The sequence below is a fragment of the Colletes latitarsis genome, chromosome 1 (assembly GCF_051014445.1).
Source record: "Colletes latitarsis isolate SP2378_abdomen chromosome 1, iyColLati1, whole genome shotgun sequence".
NCBI classification, from domain to species: Eukaryota; Metazoa; Arthropoda; class Insecta; order Hymenoptera; family Colletidae; genus Colletes; species Colletes latitarsis.
The window spans coordinates 38,467,644-38,492,295 of record NC_135134.1 but is presented as its reverse complement, the minus strand read 5'-3'; the positions used below and the strand labels follow the sequence as shown (position 1 = coordinate 38,492,295).

Genomic DNA, 24,652 nt, shown 5'->3' with positions numbered 1-24,652 from the left:
CAGAAATTAGAGTTCGATTCAATTTGGATCGAGTCGAGTTTCTGGGATTCAATTCGAATCGCGTCCTTTTCTTTCACTCAGCCAAAAGATTAAATTTAAAAATCTATAAAACGCCTGTCTCCAAAAGTTTGATGACTTCCTTGAAAACAATTCCCAAAGATGACTTGCTGCTCCTACCCCGAGAGTAGAAAACTCCCTTAAATGCTGTTAATATTTTCGAAGTGTCCCTTTAACAGCTCAAGTAGCGCCATTGCTTACCGACTGTGTAATTCGAGTCATCATTAGCACAGCTTATTCCGATCGGAGGAGTTCGATACGTAATTAACTTCGCCGGCAAGATTGATCGTTCGACGAGTGTGGAGACACGAAGCGAACGAGGCTATATGAAAGAGGAAACGAAGAATGAGGAGAAAAATTTCTCTAATCTAAAGTACCCGTCGTTGAAGTAGATACGTAACTTTATTTCCTGGGTGTACGGTGTCGATCGGCAGCACGGTGTAATAAACTGCTGAAGGATGGAACGCGACCGGTTCGCAATGCATCTGTCGTTGACACTATCGTTCCGTTTTCTCCACGTTCTCTTTCGGTCGATGTTCGACCAATCGGTCTCCCGTGTGCTCTTAACTTGCCCTAACCAGGGAGCCAAGAGATTCGTACCGTCTCCCACTCCTCGGTATTCATCATGCTGTACCGACAAAGGTACTCCCCCCCTTCGTTTAGGTCACTCGGAACCACTGAAACCATATGGAGAAACCTGTCGGCCCACGAGAAATATTGAGGAACGGGGAAAGGTGCGAATTTCTACTAAGAATTATTTTACCGACGTTTTCGTCTAATGGTAATTTCACCACATATAAGGTATATATACGAGTAGACCTTACATACCATGTATTTTTTCGAGCCATTTTTCTGGGACTCTAGAGCCCCATTACCATTTTCGTATCACTCGCAACATTACCAACAGGTTACACAAATGAACACAAGCGGAAATGAGACAGAAAACGAAATTACAGAAACATTTCTGGCCACACATTATATTTTCAGTAAAGAATTTTTTTCTTGAAAGTGTATAGAATTTCGGGGATATGTGTATTTACCAAACATGAATGTAACTGACCCCCGCAACCAAAAATAATTTTTTTTGAACGATTTGAAATTTTTCAATTTCGTCGAAAAATTTGTCCACCTTCCTGAATTTTTTTCTCGAAAATACGTAGGATTTCGGGGATATGTGTATTTACCAAACATGATTGTAACTGACCCCCGCAACCAAAAATAATTTTTGTAGAACGATTTGAAATTTTTCAATTTCGCCAAAAAATTTGTCCACCTCCCTGAATGTTTTTTTCGAAAATGCGTAGGATTTGGGTGGTATGTGTATTCACCAAATATAATTGTAATTAACCACCCCAACCGAAAATAATTTTTTCAGAACGATTTGAAATTTTTTTTTTGGTCGAAAAATTTGGGTGCCTACCTCCTGTCAATTTTTCTTAACAATTCGTTTTTGTTTTTTAATAAATTTGTATGACACTTTACGGAAATATTGTTTAATAGTTTTGTGTAGGTATCTATGAGTTCTACTTTGAAAATAAAATTCAATGAAGTGCATTCACTATTGTAGACGTTATAGTCGTTTGAAAATTGCGTTTCTTAATCCCTTGCCCATTTAATCTCGTGGCCCAATCTGCCTGCCTTACCGACCTGAAAATTTGCAGGTGATTTTAGCGTCCTCTTTTCATGGATGGCGGTCAGTTGAGAAACTATTCACTGAATTAGTATTGATGTAGTGTATGTATAAATACGTGTGAGTTATGAATATGGAAGGGATTAAAAAACGCAATATTCAAACGACCATAACTTCTACAATAGTGAATGTATTTCATTGAACTTTATTTGTGAAGTAGAGCTCATGGATACCTATAAAAAAGTATTAAACAATATTTCCTTAGTGCAGCAACAAATTTATTAAAAATCAAGAATAAATTTTAAAGAAAAATCGACAAATAAATCTCCCGAAATCGTACGTACTTTCGAGGAAAAAAATTCTTTACCCAAAATATAATGTGATGCCAGAAATGTTTTCAATGAAATTAATTGATCTCCAGTTCCGTTTTCTTTCATTACGTTAAAAAAATAATAAAATTTCTGTAATTTCATTTTCTGTCTCACTTCCTCTTGTATTCATTTCTAAACCTGTTGGTAACATTGCGAGTGACACAAAAATAGTAATGGGGCTCTAGAGTCCCAGAAAAATGTGCCGAAAAGATACATTAGATGTAAGATCTACTCGTATACCTCGTTTGTGATTCTATCGCACTCTATTATCGGTAAAAAAGAAGCGATTTATCGATAAATCTTTGAGGCTATTTTTTTAGATTTACCGACAAATCAGTAAACGATGTATCGGTATTACAGTCACTCGTCGTGTTCCTTTCTTTTGTTATCTTATGAACCGCGGACAGTTTTCTATTGTTTGTCGACGCGGGAACTTTTAAATTTTGTAACTCGCGGTTTAAGCTCGGTTGATCATTACGGAATAATGTCTGTCCTCGACAACTGTGTCTAGTTACTCGACCGGAGCTCGATAGTCCGTAATTGCGAAACCTATTAGACCGAATAACGTGACTTCTAGCGGGTACGGGTTTGTACGGTTGTTTCAAAGTTTACGCGAGGAGGCAGCATAGTTATCAATGGTAACCGAGTGGCTGCCGCATTATAAACTTATCGCGTAGACAGTTGCGAACAACTTCACCATTAAAGTTCTGCCGCGTCACCGGTACGCTTCCTCCCGCCGTTTTATCATTTCTCCTGTTACCAACCATTCACTACCTTCTTCTCGGTGCAACAATAGCGGACTACTTTAAAGAAACGCCAGTTTAGCTCGGAGCTTCCAAAAACCTTCAAATTAATTATGCACTCTCCCAGAAGTTCTTGTCCAAAAGAAACTTGGCAAGTATTGTCAAATTTCGAGACATTTAAACCATCGCAAGATGATTTATAACGCTTTAAGTGACTGCTGTTTGAGTATATCTAGCGGTTGGAGATTATTTTTTATTCCCAAAAGTTCGAAGCATGTGTCGACTGAGTAACTCGGCGTTTCTTTATCATTATTTCCCAAACTCGCCGCTAGAGGCACTCTCAACTGCTTGTATCTCTCGCAAGCACTCAATGAGTGTCATGGCGTCTGAAACTGGGCCTATTAGATTAGATTTCTTTATTGATGAATCTACTGACAGGCCTCCAGGACCCTTCCATCCTATTTAGCTTTCAACCTGACGTACCTAAAGTCGCCATTTTATAAATGTGGACTATTTTGAATAAATTATATTGTACAAAAATATATTTATCGTATGTTTTTATTTTAAGTCATCTACGGAGCATTTAGGGTAGAGGGTGTAAGAGGATTGATCGCTAAAGTACAACCCCGTATACTCGTATAATTATTTCATTGCGTGTCATTGTTTATTCTTGAGATACTAGTGTATTTTTAACGACTTGTTTCTGTTTCATTTTCAGGTAGGTGAACTTCTTACCTAACGAGCTGTACATTATTCTGCAAGAAGGTAATATTCATTTGCAATGACCGATACATATACTTTTAGTTCGGGAGATAATGTTTGTTTCATAAAAGTTAATTAAGCAACAGGTTTGCTGTGACCAGTGTTTGGAAACTGCTGCTACACTTGATTTGCAAAATACTAAAATATATTTTTGTGTTGTACCTCTAAGGCCGGATGCAGATCTGGAATACCAAGGGTAAAATTCAAGTGATAGTGTTGTTTAGTTGTGTGGAAAGCAGTAGGGAGCAGAGTTTGGAGCCAATATCGAAGAATAGTGATTTTATCACCGTGTCAGCTGCAAGCAACAGCTACTAATAAGACATGATACGATCCCAATACTCCATGAAGTTAGGGTTCCCGTTCATTGGGGTCTAGATAAATCCGAACTCGTTTCCCCGTCCGAGCGTGAGTCACAAATATTACCTACAGCCGGGGAAAAACCAGGCCGCACTAATGAAAATGCACAGTCGCCGCTAGCGGAAATGCGGCCCCCTCCCTGAGCACACGCAGGGTTGCCAACTTATAATATAAAACCTGGAGTCTCGTAAATTACAACCCGGAGATTGCAATAAAAACTGGAACGCGGGAAAACCCGAAGGAAAAATACTCTGAAATTGCATTTTTCCAAAAGCAAATGGGATCTAGGGATTTAACGTTTTCAAACGCGATATAAATTTTCAATCATCGCGTATAAAAAAGAAATTGTTTCGATAAAAATGGTATTATTTTTTCGTATAATGACGAGTACACATTTTCAAAGCATTAATTTTCAATGTTCTTTCTTGCTCGTTGCTTGTAAACGAAAGCTTCGCGGCGGAGATGAAAGTCGCGCCTGCGAGTCTTCGGAATCCGTTTTGCACTGCGCCAGACCGGCATTTTTATACTGAAATCTGCCGTACGCGTACCCACACAAAGGGCAAATCATGCGAACTTTCTTCGCGCGCTTCATCATCAACGGTACAAAGCAGAGTGGCCAACACCTGTTGCAAATCACTATACTTTTAACGAAATAGTATCTACGACAAATAAACTGTCCGCTCTGTCACAGAATCGTGACAAAAATTTAATGTTTTTATTCGTCAAAAATAAACAACCATCTTCGTTAAAAAAATCGTACGGAGGTAAACCTCCACTCATTTTGAAAACCAAAGCCTCTATTTTCTCAATCCTTTCTACAATTTTTTTACAAAATTCTTTTTTATTTATTTACAAGGCAGGGAATAGAAGGCCTCTTTCTTTGCCAAAATTCTTTAACACGACTGTACGAAGTGCGATAAATTTTTTTCGGATTTCGTTTTGCAACGAGATTCAAGGCGGAAGTCGCCCCATTACAAGTACCCTCTAAAAATTGATGTATGATTTTTGGTACCTGAGTCATCGCCACTTGAATGAAAAGTGTGCCGCTGGCGTTAGAATTATCGAAGTATATTTCATTCAAAATGCGATAATTTGGAGAAAAAAAATCGTACGTTAACTTTTAGGGGGTCGTTGTAAAGGGGAGACTTCTGCTTTCAATCTCACTGTAAAACGAAACTCAAAAAAACTTTATCACGCACCGTAGACTCTTTTGAAGTTGGAGAATTTTGATAAAAATAATGAGTATCTTCGTTTCCCTGCCGCGTAACAAATAAAATTTTGAGAAAAAGTTGTATCGAGAATGGAAAAAGGGAAGACTTTAACCTTTAAAACGAGCGCAGGATCACCTCCGTACGATTTTTTTAACGAAATTACGGCTGTTGATCCAAGTGTGTACAGTATTGTCTCGTTATAAGACGTCATTCGTGACTCGCTATAAGTAGTCTCTTTATCCCCTCGACTGCTACTGTCAAGATCTTATCGTGCATGAAAGATTAATAAACGATCAATCTCGTAGCACAACAGAGGCGTAAATACTTGCAAGATCCCGACCTACCCTAACAAGCATAGTGCTCCAATATGCGAAGTTGTCACCGTGTCCCCTCTGGCGTGAAGCGTTGGTATTGCTTCTTTGTGACATTGAGGACAGAGCTTTTTCTCATTGTGCGACTTCCACGTATCCACTGCGAGGAATAAGGAACGGGCAAATAATTTTCCGCTCGATACAGAAACTTAATAACACAGATAATATACCACGAGTCGCGTAGACTTTTCTCTGTTCATTTTTCTTGGCGTTGCAGTCCGTTGCGGCAGAACTTTTCGAAGTTGCTCGTTTAGTTACCCTTGACTCTTGTTTCTCTTCTTCCTAATATTTTACAAACTTAAATCATACGTATGTCCTTAATAAAAGAAAGAAGTAAAACTTTTAAATACTTTTTTTTGTTGCGATTAAATTTGAAGAACTCAATTGTACGAAATACAAGAAAAATGTCGTACCTGAGGCAAATATTGAGAGGAACGCTTGGGGTGAGATTTGCGAATATGAGCAAGGAGTTCATAGGTATCTTCACCTTTGTCGCTTACTCGTTTGTCACATACGGGACACCAGGTAGCCACATACGACTACGATGAAAATAAAATATAAAGTAATAACCGATGTCATTAAATTCTAACCTTTATAAGTTGACGAGGGTTTTTCCTATTTGTTTAGCAATGCAAAAGAAATTTTGTAAAAAGGTGAAATAACCTGTGTCGTGCATATCATATTTCCGTACACGTGATTCTTCGTCCCGTCATGAGTTTGTTGCACATATTTGAGAAAAGTATTCAATCAAACTTTGCTCAATCACGTTACGTCGACAGAGTGAAGTTGTACACGCGTACAGAAAGAAATTATAGTTCAGCTATCAATACCAACGCATAGGGTGTGATTCTAATTGTAGAATCAATTTAAGAGGATCGAAAAAATAAATCATCTTTGGAAAATTTTTTCAAGAAAAGCATTTTACCATGTACACGTGTTATCGACAGTTAGATTACCGATGGTTCATTTACCGACGGTTGACTTACTGATGGTTAAGTTACCGATGGTTTTTCAACTAAATCGGGGTTTTCGACTTGTTTAAGGACATTACTAGAAAACAGTGCGAAAAATAGACACATTGAGTTACGAGTTTTTTCTCTGGGAGGATCTCATGAGGCAAAACGAAATCGTCCTTTATGTTTGTCGTCTGCCGACCACGGCTAGTCACTTTCCAAAGAGAGATTGCAGTCGATAGGTTTTGGTCGTTTCATGGAATATAGCCAGCCGACTGAATACCAATGATCTTGCGTCCTGATCCCCCATATCGGCCTATGTTCGCGGTATTCGGTTACAACATACGCAGAAGCAATATCCCAGATGATTATCATGTAACCTTCGTGGTGCAATCTTCCGATCGGATCGCGTATGCGGAGTGTGCCATTATGCGAGTCAGAATGCATACGGCCATTCACCTGACAAGGGGAAACACGGGTGTGGAAATCGTTTTTGGTTTTTCAGATTTTTTTATTTAAACTTCGATAAGGCCAAAATACAGTTGAATCCAGAAAGTCGATGAAATTCTTTCTTCTTTTTTGTAATTCTTACCACTAAACTTATTATTTTAGGTAAGATACATATATTATATGCAAGGTGTCCCACACAACTGGGAAAAATCTTCAAAATTGTAGGAGATGCAATTGCATCTTTTACTAAAATGACAATTTCTTTAAAGAATTGTTTAATAAAAACTTGTTTCCTTTGAGTTTTATTGGCTCGAAAACTACTGTATTTACGCTTTCCAAACTCCAACCAATTATTCAGCCAAAATTTAACTTCTAATCTGATCAAAATAAAAATCGAATAATCAATTCCAACGATAGTTTGCCTAGCTAAATTTTATCTACCATCGCTTCCATTCGTGTTTCAACCAATGTAAACTACAATTCCCTTTACGATCTCTTTTGTAGAAAGCATTATTGAGCTGTCATTAAATTGTTCGAAAGTAAACTGTCGACATTCCGCTGTAATCGCTCGCAATACTACGAACCAAACACACATATCAGTAATTTTGAGCGAAATCTGCAAGTAACAGAGCTCGACACGGAAAATTTTGATTACGCTCATCGTAATATTCAATCGTGGCAAGATTCCGTGGCAAGAACCTACATTTACACATCATAATCCAGCATAATGTTTGGGAGAAGCTACCAAATAACGATGCAGCAACGTGTAATCATGCGTAGTGTAGCATGAAGTCAAATAGCGGCGATCAGCTTGGGGGAAAAGGGAATGTAAAAACTATAGCAATTTCGTCCACTTTTCCGCTTGGCACTAGATTTTCCAATCCCTGACATGTTGGAAACCGAAGAAGCACACTTCTGCTTGTTAAAACTAATGTCGTTGCCAGTTTGATTTTATCTAAATTGTAGAGTAGGCTTATTGCCCCAATAGTACCATAGAATTGCCTAATCTTTTTGTTGCAGAGTCTTTTTTTGAAAAACACGCGTAAAATCCGTAATTTTTTACCAAGTATCGCGAGTTTATATTTCAATAACAAAGCTTCAGATTGCAAAATAATACAGTTTTCGAAACTGGTAAAGACGAGCTGAAAAATTGTGTTTCTGTTGCTTTTGTAACCGTCGATAATAAAATCTTAGGGGGCGTGTGCTGTATTTTTGAAATCGTAGCATGTCGCATGGCGTCAGTAGTTCGCTGTAGCCACCGATAAAGGTCTCCTGATTTCTACTATTTCTCGCAAGTGCCGAATCCCAGAGTCCCGAGGGTATACAGGGTATTCGGCCATCCCTGGGAAAAAATTTAATAGGAGATTCTATAGGTGAAAATAAAACAAAAATCAAGAATACCAATTTGTTGATTGAAGCTTCGTTAAAAAATTATTGTTGGGATAGATAGTTAATAATGCAGACTGTTGGGGTGACAAAAGTTCTTTTATTCTCGTGATATCGTACTCGTTGGAGCGCGCAAAAGCAAGTCCTGTTTCGTTGCTTTTTCCTCCATGTCGACCCCACATTCGCACTGGTAAAATTGTTAAACAACCCTGATTGGTTAACCCCACGCGTTGGGCCTTTCCAATCAGTGCCGTTTATTTTCCCCAAATCACCGCCTATTTCTTACGCCCACAGCGTGCTTGTTTTCGAAACGGCGTGGTGATCGAGGGGGACGACGTTGCGCCCTCACTGCAAGATTTCCTTCGGGCCACCCGCGCTGGGCCCACTTGGCGAAACTCCGATGGGAACGCGTCGAGTGTCCTCCGGAAATCCCTAATTTACGACGGTCTTTATTTGCTGTTGAGGGACTTAGAAAAAAGAATTTACTGAATACATTCGCTACGCGAGTCTGGAAAATATCTTCCTCAAAAACAGCTTCGATGAACAAGAGTCGTAAATTACGTGGGCCGTTTGCACGAAAGAAAAACTTTTCCTTGTGCGTACGACCGGACGCTACATTATTAACGTTTAAAGCCCCGCCCGTAGAACGGCAATTTCGGGGAAACATTTTTGGCCACACATTATATTTTCAGTAAAGAATTTTTTTCTCGAAAGTGCGTAGGATTTCGAGAGTATGTCTATTGACCAAAAATGATTGTAACTGACCCCCGCAACCGAAAATAATTTTTTTAGAACGATTTAAAAGAATTTTTTTTCACCGAAAAATTTAGGCACATTCCTGAATTTTTTTCTTGAAAATGCTTACGATTTCGGAGGTAGTCTATTCACCAAAAATTATTGTAATGGACCCCCTAAACTGAAAATAATTTTTTTAGAACGATTTGAAAATTTTTTTTTTGTCGAAAAATTTAGGCACCTACCCCCTGTCGATTTTTCTTAAAAACTAATTTTTGATTTTTAATAAATTTGTTTGACGCTGTATGGAAATGTTGTCTAATACTTTTTTGTAGGTACCCATGAGTACTACTTCAGAAAAAAATTTCATTGAAATATATTCACTATTGTAGGAGTTATGGCCATTTTAAAATTAGACCATTTTGATGGTGTTTTTCTCATTTTACGGGGTTAAGGAACAAGGTTTCGAATATTTTTGCGATATGTACATATTCTCCATCAAAATACGCGTAATTTGCTTTTTTAAACATCAAAATCGTCCAATCCGTTCAGGAGTTATGACATTTTAAAGATATGAATGAAATTTCGGGGAACTATTTCTGGCCTCAGATTATATTTTCGGTAAAGAATTTTTTTCTCGAAAGTCCGTAGAATTTCGGGGGTATGTGTATTTACCAAACATGATTGTAACTGACCCCCGCAACCAAAAATAATTTTTTTAGAACGATTTGAAATTTTTTAATTTCGCCGAAAAAGTCCACCTTCCTGAATTTTTTTCTCGAAAATATGTAGGATTTCGGTGGTATGTGTATTCACCAAATATGATTGTATCTGACCCCCGCAACCAAAAATAATTTTTTTAGAACAATTTGAAATTTTGTAATTTAATTTTTTTAAAACTTTTTAACGAAGTGTCAATCAACAAATTGATATTCCTGAGTTTCACTTTATTTTAGCCTCTAGAATCTCTCATTAAAATGTTTCCCAGGGGTGACCGAACACCCTGTATAAAAATTAAGTCAAGCGAACATAAAATCTCCATTTTCTCATAAACTATTCATCGTATGAAAAAACATGCCGAACAAAAGTTGTTTAGCATCGGAAGGAGCCTCCAATGCAATATTTATTTGTTCATTTTCCTATAAAAATATCATGGTTGTCTTTAGTTTTTTAATATAATTAACTTGATAAATAGGAAAAACACCTGTCTACATGTAAATGGTGCTTTCATCCCGAAAGGTAGAATTGTGGTCGATAATAAAAATATTTCGAAACTTCTCTTAAGATACCTAACAAATCTAAACAGTTTAAAAACAATTCAAATTGTCAAATTGACTTATATCTACTTCAATACTTTCATTTTAAATTACGTGTTAGTCCGTCCCTTTGCCTATCGAACCTTCCTTGAAGTAACTCAGAACTCTCGTAGCTTTCCTGTACTTCCATTATTTAGAATCCGCTACTAAAACCTTTTACAACTAGTAGCGCTTAAAATAATACATATTTTGCACTGTGTAACTGTAAATTATTAAGAACAAATAGAAATATATATTCTTCTAAACCTTCTTGCAGATTATTACACGATGTCTGTGCATCTAGAAGAGCAGAAACAAGTGCAAATTCACAAAACGTGACCTTTCCTTAAAATTAAACATGTGACTCTATTTGTTTTTGTTTGTTAACTAGAAAATGTAGTTGCACTAGATGGATTCCCATTCGTAAACTCTAACTAACGATACAAGTAACAATTGCTATCTGTTTCTGCTTCCAGTGACTGCGAACCATCCGCCTCAGAGACCCTGGATACCATTGACGAGGCCGAACAGGACGAGACCAACATGTAAGCAATTCACTCATTGATATAAAATTATTTCAAGAAATGAAAGAAAGTAGCCAATTTTTGTATGCCCATGTCTCGTTATGTAAAGTGTTAAGTAAACTAAGATACACTACTATCGGATACTGGTACTCCGCCCACTGAAATCTCTGGCCGTTACAATACCACCGGTCGCCTATTTTTACTTTGTGCACGAGCTTTGGAACGCATGGAATTATTTGAAGTCCGTTGATCGTGATAGGTCAGTACGTGCAGCAACGCGGAATGGGACTAACAACTGTGGTAGCAGGATCGTACAAATTATTTCTTGCACCTTTCGCGACGACCCTGACAATCATAATCATTATGGACCGTACGTGGACAAATGTGCCAGATAACTTCTTTGAGAAGACAGTAATTATGTGTCATTATCATTCCGACGTTTGGAGTGGCACAATTAGACTCTTATTAGGCGTCGTAACAGTCATGACTATGGCTACCGAGAATTCGCGATAACAATCTCCGATTTCATTAATAACAGAGGTTTTTTATGGTCACGAATTCTGTTTGACAAACTTTTAATTAAAGTGGGAGGAACCCAGATTATTCGTTTGTTTAAGTTCCGAGTTCTATGTGTGTTTCGTGGATTATTGGTAGTCTCTTGGTAGTTGGTTTTGCTAATCTTTCGTTCGAAACGAACCGAGTTGGGCTGTTGCCGCGTGTTTACGAAGCATTTCTCTTCTATTGCAGGTATATTCACGGTAATGTGCTACAACGTGCTGTGCGACAAGTACGCAACGCGACAAATGTACGGATACTGTCCGAGCTGGGCGCTTGATTGGGAATATCGGAAAAAAGGAATTCTCGACGAGATACGACATTACGCCGCGGACATTATCAGTTTGCAGGAAGTCGAGACAGACCAATTCTACAATTTTTTCCTGCCAGAGCTCAAACACGACGGTTATGATGGGATCTTTTCACCGAAGTCTCGGGCAAAGATCATGGCGGAGAGCGATCGTAAATACGTGGACGGATGCGCCATTTTTTACAGAACGGCGAAGTAAGTGCGCGATATTTGAATACAGTTTGTCGATTTCCTTTTCTTTATTAAATTCACTGATTGGCAAAGCCTTGACTAACGTGATCAAACGTCATATTGGCAAAACGTGTCTTTGTTTATTTAAGTAAACCGCAAGTGGTAGAGTTTCGAACTTCGGCGATCAAATTTGTAGATAAAGAAGGATCTCAGTCGGTACGGTAAAGTACTCGGTTGGTTAGGTTGTAATGTAGTCCCTAGTTGAGTTACTAGAATAATACAGAATTGAATCGAATAAAAAAGACCCTAGAGTAGCGTTTTTAAAATCGAGGCTTTAAAAGTCGTAAAAATATTTATGCTATATCAACATTGAAATTAGTTTGTCGTTCTAATTCACCGTTCCTGCTTTTATTTACAGATTTACCTTGATAAAAGAGCATTTAGTCGAATTCAATCAGTTGGCAATGGCGAACGCAGAAGGCTCTGACAACATGTTGAATAGAGTGATGCCAAAAGATAATATCGGACTCGCCGCCCTGCTTAGGACAAAGGAAGCTGCTTGGGACAACGGTAAGTAACAGTTCTGATCTCCTAGTAACAAAATTAGAGAATGAAAACAACCGATTTTACATTATCTTTACTTCATCTCAATACGTAACATTAACAGCAGCCAAAATTACTTAATTTAATGCCACGTTGGAAACACAGTGCTTGAAAGTAGCGAAAGAAGGCTGCAGTTTCTTCCATCAACGATAGAGATATTTTTAAACGAGCAGAATGCACGATATTACACAATTTTCCATCAAATATGGATAAATTGAAAAATAGCTAAAGTAACTAGATCGATATGAAATTGAACTATATGAAAAAGAATATGTAATCTTTCATGTTCGACATAATCGCTCATACGCGCCGTAGATTGGAGCGTTTCTATGTAATTGTAGAATGCAAGCGTACAAACCTAATTCGAACACACCCCAGATAATGCTAGGGTTTTTGATTCGAAAAACTAAAACAATATGGCAACATGCTGGAACAATTCCCCAGCTCGAATACGTCATCTATGTTACTAGCGGTAACCTCCGAATAGTACGTCATCACGAAATGTACATAAAAATCCTAATAGTTTAATACTACAAGTATACAGGCTAGTATCGTACATGTTTAATGTCAACGATTTGGCATTTAAATTTTCGAAAAATCACGTTCTCAAAAACACAAGTAAATTCATATAACAGTCAGTACGGAGATGTCTGGGTATATGGATCAGGATAAATACTGGGGGCATCAATCGCAAGGCCAATATAATTTTGATGCTTCTGCATTTGAGCAACCCAACCAACAATTCGAATTCCAAACATATGATCAACAATCGGAAAACATTCAAAATGCCGACAGCGGCGATATGTTCAATCAAGATGCTTTTATAAAAGGTGAATATTTAAAACAAGCGTCGTATACGGAATTTATTCAGATATGAATTCTAATCGCTTTAAATATGAAAGTATAGGTTCGAATAGATTTGTAGACGAAGAGGACGAACCGCCACTTTTGGAAGAACTAGGCATAGATATTGATCGAATATTGCAAAAGACATTAGCCGTTTTAAATCCGTTTCACAGAAGAGGACAAATCGACGATGCAAACTATTTACTACAGGATTCTGATTTAGCCGGGCCAATCACATTTTGCTTAATACTTGCTGCATTTCTTTCGATAGCTGCCTCGAAGGCATACTTTGGTCACATTTATGGTTTAGCTGTGATATCATGCATATTAATGTATATTCTTTTGGTATTAATGAGCAATACTAACGATATTACATTTTTTGCTGTGGCATCTATTTTAGGATACAGTTTGTTACCAGTGGTAGCACTGGCTGGTTTTAGTGTATTTATCAAATTACAAGACCCTATCGGTTTACTTCTTATTATAATCGCTGTTACTTGGGCAACACTTTCAGCATCTAGATTTCTTTCAACTATATCTGGGGAAATGAATCAACGTCTTCTCATTGCCTATCCTTGTGCACTACTTTATGGGACATTCACATTGATTGTATATTTCTAATAACTTATAATAAACTTAATGGTTTAAAATTTTTTCACAAAGAATCATCGTCAAACTTTTGCTGCATACAAAAAACTTAATTCCCAAAATGTTTTTAATTTATGTAAAAAGTGTTCTACAGATATCTACAAAATAAGTTGTCAAATAAAAAGCAGCATCATCATTTTAGTTTGATATTTTGTTAACATTGTGTTATTTATAAAGGAACATTGTATGTAAATTGTCATCGTTAAAACTATGTATTTGATTTTTTCTAACTTTCAAATAAAGTGTATAATAATTAGCTATATTTTTTTCTTTATAACATTGTATCAATTATCAAAGAAAGAATAGAAAATATGACGAAATTTACATGTTTAATAATATGGTAGACCTTCTTTAGTTGTATTTTATTTGATTTAGGTAAATTCTTTACTACCTCTTTTCAAAGTTAAACTTTGAAAAAGCAATTTCGGAAAGTTATCTACAATAATTTTAATAGTGAAAGACTAAAAGAATTAAAAATTGTTCTATTTTTTTATAACATGCAGCAGTAATTCGAACAGCTCTATCCATTCTGTCCCTAATCATTTGTTGTAAACTTCTAGGTAATTCTTCCATTATTTATAGAACTTAATTAGATGTACACATTAATGAGACTCAGATGCATATACATTTCTACAGAAACATTTGCTAATTAGTAATGAAGTTTTGAAATTTGAATAATTCGAAAAATTCCGATCACAATCGGGCGCGTATGAGAATATTTGTTATTACCTGGTATGTAAATTGTAGAACATGAATCTCCGTATTCACCGTTGATCTAGTTTAGAATGTAAATGCCATCAATAGTATGGCAGAATGCGAATTCCTGAGGGTACTAAGCAACGTCCAGTGTTCTAATGAAGCACACACAATTCAAACACGTTCTGGCGTCACGATGCAACGCCATGTTTGTGACGTCAAATCTATTTGAGCAGAAGTTCAAACTCCTGCACTTTTAATTATTGTTTATATAAATGTTATACTATCTTCAATATTTTTAATTAGAGTAATCATTATAAAATAATTCATGGAAAAAGGTGTCACAGAAATAAAGAAAAAACTGTATGAAAAGCGTAGGCACGACGAAATATAAGAAAACATCGATATATCGATACAAGTTACCATCGATATTAATCGATACTTTTTAAAAATCAAGCACGTTTCGACGAATGCGTCTAAACTTTTATTGTAGAGATTACTTTATTTAAATTGATCAAGTATTCATCGAATTAACTACTTAAAAAGACCAGTTTATGTAATATAAAATAGTCTTTTTGCCAGCATCGACTTCGCTTGCATAAAACAAAAAAGTAGGGGAAGGAACCAAAACTGGCGCGCAATAGATATGTTCAAAAACACAGGCATACGAAGGAACACTACAAAATTCTTTTATAATTATATAACAATAATTTAAAAAGTTTTTCCATCAAGAAATAAAGTAGATCAAATTACATTCAAGATTCTTTATATCTACATATAAAAAGATGTAGATATAGACGTAACGTTAAATGTATCTAATATAAAAAACTGTTTCCAGAACAAACTAAACAATTATTAATTATTGTTCGAACGGAAACGATACAAGTTCCAATTTCATAAAACGTAATTCTTATTTTTTTTTCAGGCCTTCCATCAGACTCAGCACAAATTCAACAACCGATTTTAGTTTGCACAGCACACATCCACTGGGATCCAGAGTTTTGTGATGTTAAATTAATACAAACAATGATGCTCAGCAATGAATTACGTTCCATTTTGGACCAAGCTGGTCAGTCTTTTAGGCTAGGCTGCAAGCCCGACTCTTCCAGCGTTCAATTGTTACTTTGTGGTGACTTCAATTCCTTACCTGATTCTGGTACAGAATTAATTTTCTTCCACCATTTTTACGCATGCAATATTCAATGCTTAAGGTACTTTGTATACTCTTATCACTCCAAATGCCCGCAGGTAGAAATAATAATGCTGCTACTGATTTTAATATTAATAGACACAGTTTTTATTTTGAATTTTTTCCTTGAATGTACGTATTTATGGTTGCTTTCATTTGTAACAAGCATACGTGCGTTTTAAGTGTCGGTATTATTACTAGAAGAAAATATTAGTAAATTGTGTTAAATGCGTGTGCAATGTATCACTGTAACACAAACAATCGTTTAAACTTTTGTTTAATTTTATACTTCACAGCTATGATACACTTTGTGCATGACTTGTTATGAAGTATGAACTTATTATTAATTATATTAGTAAGCATTCTTTATTAATGTATACTATTAATTTTAATCGAACACGATAGAACACCGATTATCCAAACTCGAACAATCTTTCAAAAATGCACTTCTTTTAAACGCTAGTTTTGTATTTCGATAATCGGTTCGGATAATCGGCGTTCGAATAATTGATAATTGGGCTAACGTTCATTTAAATATAGGTGTAATCGAATTTCTTACATCGGGACGAGTAGCGGCCGATCACCGTGATTTTAAAGACTTAACATACAAATCATGCTTACAAAAGATCTCTGGGTGCGATAAACCTAACGAATTTACCCACTCGTTTAAACTCGCATCTGCCTATAGTGAAGATATTATGCCCTATACTAATTTCACGTAAGTGTTGCAACGTTTGTTATTATTTTTAATAAAAACGAAGTAAAAAATACGATTATATGCTCGGCTTTGTGTACTTTTCAGATTCGATTTCAAAGGAATAATAGATTACATTTTCTACTCGAAACAAAGTATGGTACCTTTGGGACTTTTGGGTCCTTTAAACGCAGATTGGTTTAGAGAACACAAAGTGGTCGGTTGCCCACATCCTCACGTTCCATCTGGTGAGTAAATTTTTGCGAATTATAAAATGGGAGATTATACAAATTTTATATTATTTATTTTACATTTTTTCTTTTTTTTTCTTTAAAAAGATTTGCAAAAAAAAACAAAAAATTTTCGTTTCAGATCATTTTCCATTACTAGTGGAATTCGAAATGACGCCAATAGTAGGAACAAGCAATGGTCTGATCTCAAGAAGGTAGCAGCAGCTGCGACCTAGGTCCAAGTAAAAATAAGGAAATAAATAAATGATAATAAAGAAAAACTCTCCATCACATTCTCTCTTACTTCTGGCTTTAGCAATATCACTCGCAGTCAACGACTATTCTAATGGAGAATATTTCAAATACTTCATATTGCCGCACATTCAACAAGATATCAGATATCAATAAATAATTCTAATGACCAGGTGAAGGGAGTCGTGTTGTAATGCGTTTAGCCCATGTATAGTGTATTGCATTTTTAAGACTTGACTTTCCCACATTAAGAATATTGTAACCTCTATTACCATCGTAATATTGTAGATACCTATTTTCCTACAAAAAAATATTCTGATCAAGCCGCTGTGATATTGACATTAACAATTGGAACAATTTCACATATTTATTAAGAAATTAGTATCTACCAGAAAACCCCTAATCTCTTCCTAAATGTCATTACAACATTCTCCAAGCCAATTTTTTGATAAGAATGCTGCCATCCAACAAGAAATTGTATTTTTAAACAAAACAAAAACTAAAAATATGAAAATATACACACTATACTGGGCTGTGCGAAACGATTGGAGTTGACTTAACAATTTCAATGCAAGTACAAATCTGTTCTTATTGGCCACATATATTGATAATGATAATGTTATATAAAGAAATAGATGATATTGTAGTGAGTTTATTTGTAAGTATGGTAATGTAATGATGTTCATCGATCATAGCATTATGAAAATCAGCTGACATTCACTCATTAGATTCAGTTCGGGATATTAATGTGTACCATACCAATGTACTACTTGTTAATTCAGTTGCACTGGATCTATATATGCTGCACAATTTGATTTTTCTGATTGTATACTTGTATTTTACTGACTGGCGACAAATCCAATGCATTTTAGATCCTATGGATAATTCATTTTAAAGCTAGTACATTAATGTCCGATTCTTTTTTCTTTTTTATTTCAAATTAAGAAATTTTATTATACATATCAAAACAAATGTATAATTTAATTCATTGATCGCAAAATGTTCATTATAATTTTAAGTTTAACGTTACGATTCCAACATTATACGCTCTGCCAGAAAATTAAGGGATCGTATTATAATCGTTTAAAAAATCGCGAAATTCAAAATTCTGTAATTTCGTGAAAAATAATCGTGCATCAATGTGGAAGAAGAATTTTTAAATCTTGCATTTTAGCTCTTTTTATTACACCATGCGGGAAATGCGTGTTGGATATGTATGGACGATGTTGAGATGTGAATGAAGCGTGTGTGGGATACTGTAGAAAAAGTCTGGAACGAATACAAAATGTGTTAAGGCCTGTGGGATTTGTGTGAAAATCCAGAAAAAGTACATTTTTGGTGCACTTATTAATATGTAGTAATATTAGGTGTTTTAAAAAACGCACTGCACTGTTTTTGGAATTTCTCACACATTCCACATATTTTACACGCATTACCACGCACATTTTATAGGAAAAGAGTCAAATTGCAATTTTTCAAAAATCGCGATATCTCTGTGTAATAAAATTATAATCTATCAGAAAATGGCAGGATCAAAGGCGAGGCTGTGCCATTTAATATGTCGTAGGTAAAAGTTGACAATTTTGTGTATTCCACGTGTAATTTCAAGTTTCAGGAATTTTTAAAAATTTGACACGATTAATGTGAAAGCCATTTTGTCACGGAACTACAGAACTTTGAGTGTTGCTTTTTCAGGTAATTATAAAACGATCCTTCAATTAATTATCTGACGTAGGCGTCTTGTAATTCAATTCCTAGAATAGTTACTAGTTAAGACAAAAAAGCTTGACATAATAAGTATAACTTAAAAATGTATGAACAAAGAAATGCAAATCTATATTAATTTGTTCTCTATAGAAATTTTACTTCTGTAAATAATATACACAAAATATCAATCGTAATCGATTATTTTATTGTATAAGTTTCATTGTTCAAATTTATTTATACTCAAAATAATATAATATTTTTCTAAATGTTTTATAAACACTTTATTAGTTTTTTGTCAGACTGCTTACACGATAGTAAGTTGTAATAGATACTTTTCCATGTTAGCATTGTATTTATAATATATAATCCAGGCATGTCAAACGCACGACTCGCAGGCCGCCATGCGACCCGATCCATTCCCTTGGTTTTTATATTTTTTTTATTGCTCCGGCAACCAACAAATTCACTTTTATTCATTTGGTAGATGAACTACTTAAATTAAACCTTTTTAGTAATTTATTAAGGGTTTATACCAAAGTTTGAGATATTGGTGAATACGAAACGGTGCCATCTTCAAAAAGCAAAATAATATTTTTAGGACAAAAAATTGTGGTATTAAAGTACCCCGTTCTTATAAATAAATACATCCTGTTGTTTTCTTACTTTAGAAATAATTGTTTTCTTTTTAATCCCCCGAACGCGTTTGCTTGCAACAAAAGGGTGTTGGCATGACTGAAAAATAGCCTTTAAAATATTGTAGCAAGCGCGAAATGGCCTTTGGACAAAAATGAGTTTGACATGCCTGTTGCAATCATTATAATATAATAATAGCAATTTATTATATATTTAAAAATGTAATGCCAGTTTTCTTTATAGTATTATGAGTTTTATGACATCGAAAACACTGATATTATTGTATAATATTAATTTAAATTTTTTATTTCGTACATACTGATGTAAAAATTATTTTACGCAACGTCAATAACGATAAAGGATCCATAGACGTACTTAAATATCCTTTATCATGTGCAATTGTTAATATTTCTAAAAGCATCTTTCAAATGAAACGGCACTACCATTACTCTGCAAAATTTTGATTATATGTAATAAATGTGATAAATGTAAAATGAGCTTGTATTCTATTCATATTTGTCAAGAGCAACAACTGAATTATACAAGTAGTATAAAAATAGTTTATAAAGACATGTTTGTAGTAAATGTTGTATAAAATAGATAATTACATTATAGTTTTAATTAATGAGAATAGAAATGGCAATCTCTATTTGTATATACATTCGTATATTATCCACGAACCATATTCTCACATTATAAAAGAGTAATGCATACGTAAAATGTTGTAAGACGATTAATCATAATTTCGGGCCTACATTAAAATTTCACATTATACTTCGTGTTGTTTAAAAAATTAAAAAACTTGATTTTTTGCTCCAGCATGTGTACTTATTTCACCAGCGATGGATTCGTAATATTAGGAAAACGAAGTATAAAATCGATCGAATGTTCGACGCAGTTTTCTGTCTGTGATTTATGGGGTCCTACAACCTCGTTACACTATACGGAACGCAGTGGAAATTAGAATTTCACACGAAAGCGACTGTGTCGTTTGAAATACGCGATTTATATGTACTCACGTGAAAACGATAATTTGAAGATCGTCTTATAAACGTATTACGCTCAACCAAACAAGAAAATGGATTTCAGCAAAACGAGAACACGTTCGTCCTTTAACATTACCGTTCCATTCGAACCTATTTGACGCGAAACGAACTTCAATCAATGGTGAATACGTAACTGATCAAAAAAACACGGTAATGTTTCTCAAGAGTACTTGTTGCTGAACTTCGCCCATTAATCATGTATGTATGTACATATATTAATGGTGATTTGTATGATATACTAGAGACACATAATATAATAATAATAATAGTAATAGTGATAATAATGATGTCTTCTACTGTACTCTACTTAGTGATTTCTATTGCTAAAAGAATTTTTCAGAGCTCACATTTTGTTACTTTTTAAAAATTAATACTAGGGTCAGTCAATGCCAAATCGGACACTTTTTGAAGTAACATTTCAGATTTTGCTGAAATTTAGATACATACTGTAGTCCGTAGCAATGTTTAAGTGTACTACAAATGATCTGTCAATATTTTGAAAATTGCTGGATTTACCAAAAGTTTGAACGACAATGCTAATTTCTTTTCGATAAATTGTAACTGTTGAACTAGCAATCGAACGAGACGAAAATTATGGCTACTCACAGTGAAGACTAACGAGCACGGAATAAAAATTACATCGGATTTATTGAAAATTTCTTTAATCCAATAAAATTGCAAAAATCGCTGCGCGTGACCTCTTCGCAGATTAATTTTCAAAGTTGACTCGATTAATGGTAAAAAACGAATATGTATTTCTGCAAAATAATCCTAAAAAATTATTTAACAAATATGTATTTATATTTGTTATGTTAAGAATATTTATTTTTAACTGAAGTAACTTTTATTTAATAGCCCTTAGTCTTCAATGTAGACACTAGAAATATAATTTTCAGTATCTCTGTTCTTTCAACATTATTGTTCCGGATCTTCTCTGTTACAAGAAATTTTAAGTATCTTTTCAATGGTATCGTTGAAATATAATATTTTTTGTGATGTAACGTCCTGGGGACAACTAAAAGTCCGAACCGAACGACGTTATCTGTTTTGTTTGGGTTCTTGTTCCTACTCTTACGTGTCCTGGCGACTAAAAGATGATTTTTTATTGCATATAGAGAGGGCAAGCTCCGGGCGGTAGAGTGGGAAGCGAGGAAGAAAAGATAAGGCTTTTGGGTGTTTCACCTAAACCCGGGATAGAGGACTCGTCGGTCAGGCTGTAGGGCTGACCTTTTATTAGAAAATTAAGAAAGAGAACTATTTGGAAATTTGTATATATAAAAATGGACGACGGTCGAGAATTTGCGAGAAAATCTCAATAGAATTTATTTAGATGAAGCTACAGCGCTTACTGACGGGCCTCCAAACGTCCCAGGACGTCACAGTGACTTAAATGTACTCAAATATTTTATATATTATAATAAATTTTCATTCGAATAAATCGACGAATAAAAGTAGAAGGTTAAACAAATACACGACTCTGCAAACGATGTAAAACATTGACACACGCGAACATCAACTTCAAACCTCCATAACTGCCGATTCCCGACAACCACAACTCAACTCCTACATCTTATTCACAACTAGTGATAGGATTTGAAACTCTTCGAATCTATAAAATTCCCGATACCCGAAATTCAAGCCCCATACTCAAATATAATGGCCTCAATCCGTTCGTTCTTATTAAATAAAAAAAAGTATACAAAAATAAACAAATAAGTCATTTATTTCTTTTATCTCTTTTATGATTTGTTTAAGTTTCAAAATTTTTTGAGCGACGAGAGTATTTTCGTTTAAATAACAGTAAAGCTAGCAAACGTAGAAAAGTCTTTCTACCCATGGTGTACAGAGTTGCTGTTATTAATGATTTTATCCGATATATAAAAATACTATCACAGACAACTTATACGAGTAGACCTTTCATCCAATGTATTTTTATTATTATTTTACCATTACCGTTTCCGTGTCACTCGCAACGTTACCAACAGGCTGGAGAAAGCAACCATAGCGCTTCTTATGGTAGGAAATGACATTATAAGAATCTTTTTGTTTTCCAACGGAGTGAAAGAAGATTCAGGTCACTCAGGCTGCGGAGATTCATAGCTGATTCCTGGACCCTACCCAGAATATCAAACACAAAAAAATAATCACAAAGAAGGCAAATGTGAGTCTTTCTTTCTTGCTTTCGAAACAGCTAAAATCCGATTTGTGTCAACCTGCATACGATTTTGAGTCTCAACTGCCCAGGCATTTTTATTTTCCAACCCATGTATACCTATTACACATAAACGAGGTAAAGAATAGACTTATCGCTAGTGGGATGAACGCTATCGCTGTACCATGAGTGTCTTATAACATGAGATACACTCTTTCAAAGTGGAACAAAATGTTAAAAAGATCATGCATCAAATTGTAAGGGGATCCTCGTAAGAAGGCTTTAATCTTCGTAATAGTTTTAATGGGTCGATGATCAACAATGACTAACTTATGGTCACTGGTGGTCAACAGTAAGGTGGACATCAAGGTCAGCAGTCCAGTGAAGATCCAGAAATGGTCAAGAGGTGGGATCAATCGAAATAGTATTGTTCTCTAGACCAAGCGGTTCTTAACTCTCCAAGTTGACACTGTCTCCCCATTCGAAGACTACCATTGGACAAATTCTTCAGTACCCCTGGAGCATCCAGGGGACTCGGGTCTCGCGGGCCGAAGCTAGGCCATTCGTAGAGCGCTGACCACTGGGGACCAGGAGTTACCAGGACTGACCAGAGCTGACCAGAACTGACCACTACTAACCAGTGCTGACCAGTGCAGATCCGACTACTGACCACTTACTGACCACTACTGACCAGTGTCGGACCGTGATGACCACTGGTAAGAACTATTTAAAATTGCTTTCCCCACTTCTATTTTGTCGTTTGATATCAATTGAATGTTATGGAACTGTCCATCGCTTTTGCTAAATTACGAATCGTTTCTTATGTTGCAGCTGGACCTTTGATGCTTCCTTGGTAATGGTAACTAATGCTCAACAAGTAGTAAGTTCACTTTACTTGTTTATGTTATTATTACAGAATTGACCAGTTTATTTTATTTGTTTGGTGATAATTCAATGTTGTTTGACTGTCCGGTTTCATCTGATTACTATGTTTTCTTCCTCTATTTCTACTACTGTCTTATTTTTTGAATTGGCATGGTTGTGTCGAATCATATACCATTTTTGTTTCCATATTGTTTTATGAATTTTGATGTCAAAAATTAGAATAAGATTTTTATTCTTGTTCTATTTCGTTGAGATATTTTGTTTAATTCTTGGATCTGTTCACTCTTCGATTTCATCGTTGGATTTTCAATTCTGTTCAATCTTTGATTCTGTTCGTCTTCGTTGGTATGGTTCTTCAGATAATTTTTGTAATCGTTTGCTATTTTACTTCGATATTATTCTATGAATTGTTATCTCTCGTTACGCAAGTATAGGTAGAATACTTTGTTTCTATCATGTAAATTTTGTACATTTCCTTAGGTAGGTCTAACATCGAAAATCTTAAAGATTCACACTCTTCGGTACATCAGCACGACAAATTATTCCATCGCTTTGTCTAATTTGCATGGTGTTTAATAAATTTCCTTTCATATGTCACTAATATGGGTATCAATTTTAGTTTCAGATTATTCGCAGGGACATCGATGGAAAACACCACAACCACCGGGGGACTTTTTATTCTAAGTCGATTAGTCTTAAGCTTCGCCGCGAATCTTAAAATTAACGTCGAAGATTTCTTTATTGTACATATTTCCGCGTCCTATCAAGCAATTATTAAACAAGTAGCTTCTCGTTTTCTCGTTCCCTCGTTGCTAGCTTCGGTCACCGCTGTTTCATCAATTGAAACATGTGATCGGCCGTGTATCTGGTCCGAAAGATCTAATCGCCTTCCCTTGGTAAGCTTGATTGAGGGAAAACGGCACTTCGCTGGAAGGTGTGGAGTTTCCGTATTCTGCGGAAACGTATACCTTCCAGCAGAAGTCGACTCTGTCTCAGGTACTCTCTCTTTGTCAGACAGCCTAAGTCGGGTCCTTCGGGCTCCCGGCGGGTTGTGTTGGAGAAATGGAGACCTCGATTCGGAGTTGCAGTTCTCTGTTTTCTTGTTGAGATCGAGTTAGCAAGGGCAGTAGGTTCGATCCTCGGATCCGCTGCACGGTTCAGCGTTGCGTCGCGTCGCGTCGCGTATCCCA

At 35.6% G+C, this 24,652-nt stretch overlaps 3 protein-coding genes across 7 annotated transcripts in view; 2 read left to right on the top strand and 1 right to left on the bottom strand.

Annotated features, from left to right (window-relative positions):
* LOC143343936 (CCR4-NOT transcription complex subunit 6-like) overlaps positions 1-22,100 on the top strand; it is a 253,776-nt gene extending 231,676 nt beyond the window's left edge. For 4 of the 5 annotated variants that reach the window (XM_076769357.1, XM_076769367.1, XM_076769386.1 and 1 more), the window contains 7 exons: positions 10,798-10,866; positions 11,593-11,905; positions 12,300-12,451; positions 15,600-15,830; positions 16,404-16,581; positions 16,666-16,805; positions 16,930-22,100. In XM_076769357.1, coding sequence (XP_076625472.1) covers positions 10,798-10,866; positions 11,593-11,905; positions 12,300-12,451; positions 15,600-15,830; positions 16,404-16,581; positions 16,666-16,805; positions 16,930-17,006 — 1,160 coding nt within the window. In that variant the 3' untranslated portion in view covers positions 17,007-22,100. Of the gene's footprint in view, positions 1-10,797; positions 10,867-11,592; positions 11,906-12,299; positions 12,452-15,599; positions 15,886-16,403; positions 16,582-16,665; positions 16,806-16,929 lie in introns of those variants that run through there. The other variant, XM_076769375.1, reaches the window with a different exon arrangement.
* On the bottom strand, positions 4,333-6,183 carry LOC143342693 (uncharacterized). The gene is made up of 5 exons (XM_076766825.1): positions 6,166-6,183; positions 5,916-6,041; positions 5,673-5,775; positions 5,476-5,602; positions 4,333-4,543 (listed from the first exon to the last, which is right to left on the bottom strand). The coding sequence occupies exons 1-5, from the start codon at positions 6,181-6,183 to the stop codon at positions 4,333-4,335; spliced, it is 585 nt and encodes a 194-aa protein (XP_076622940.1).
* Positions 12,962-14,228, top strand: Yip1d1 (Yip1 domain-containing 1). Its single transcript, XM_076769546.1, has 2 exons — positions 12,962-13,314; positions 13,392-14,228. The coding sequence occupies exons 1-2, from the start codon at positions 13,131-13,133 to the stop codon at positions 13,949-13,951; spliced, it is 744 nt and encodes a 247-aa protein (XP_076625661.1). The 5' UTR covers positions 12,962-13,130; the 3' UTR covers positions 13,952-14,228.
* Positions 22,101-24,652: the final 2,552 nt, after the last annotated feature.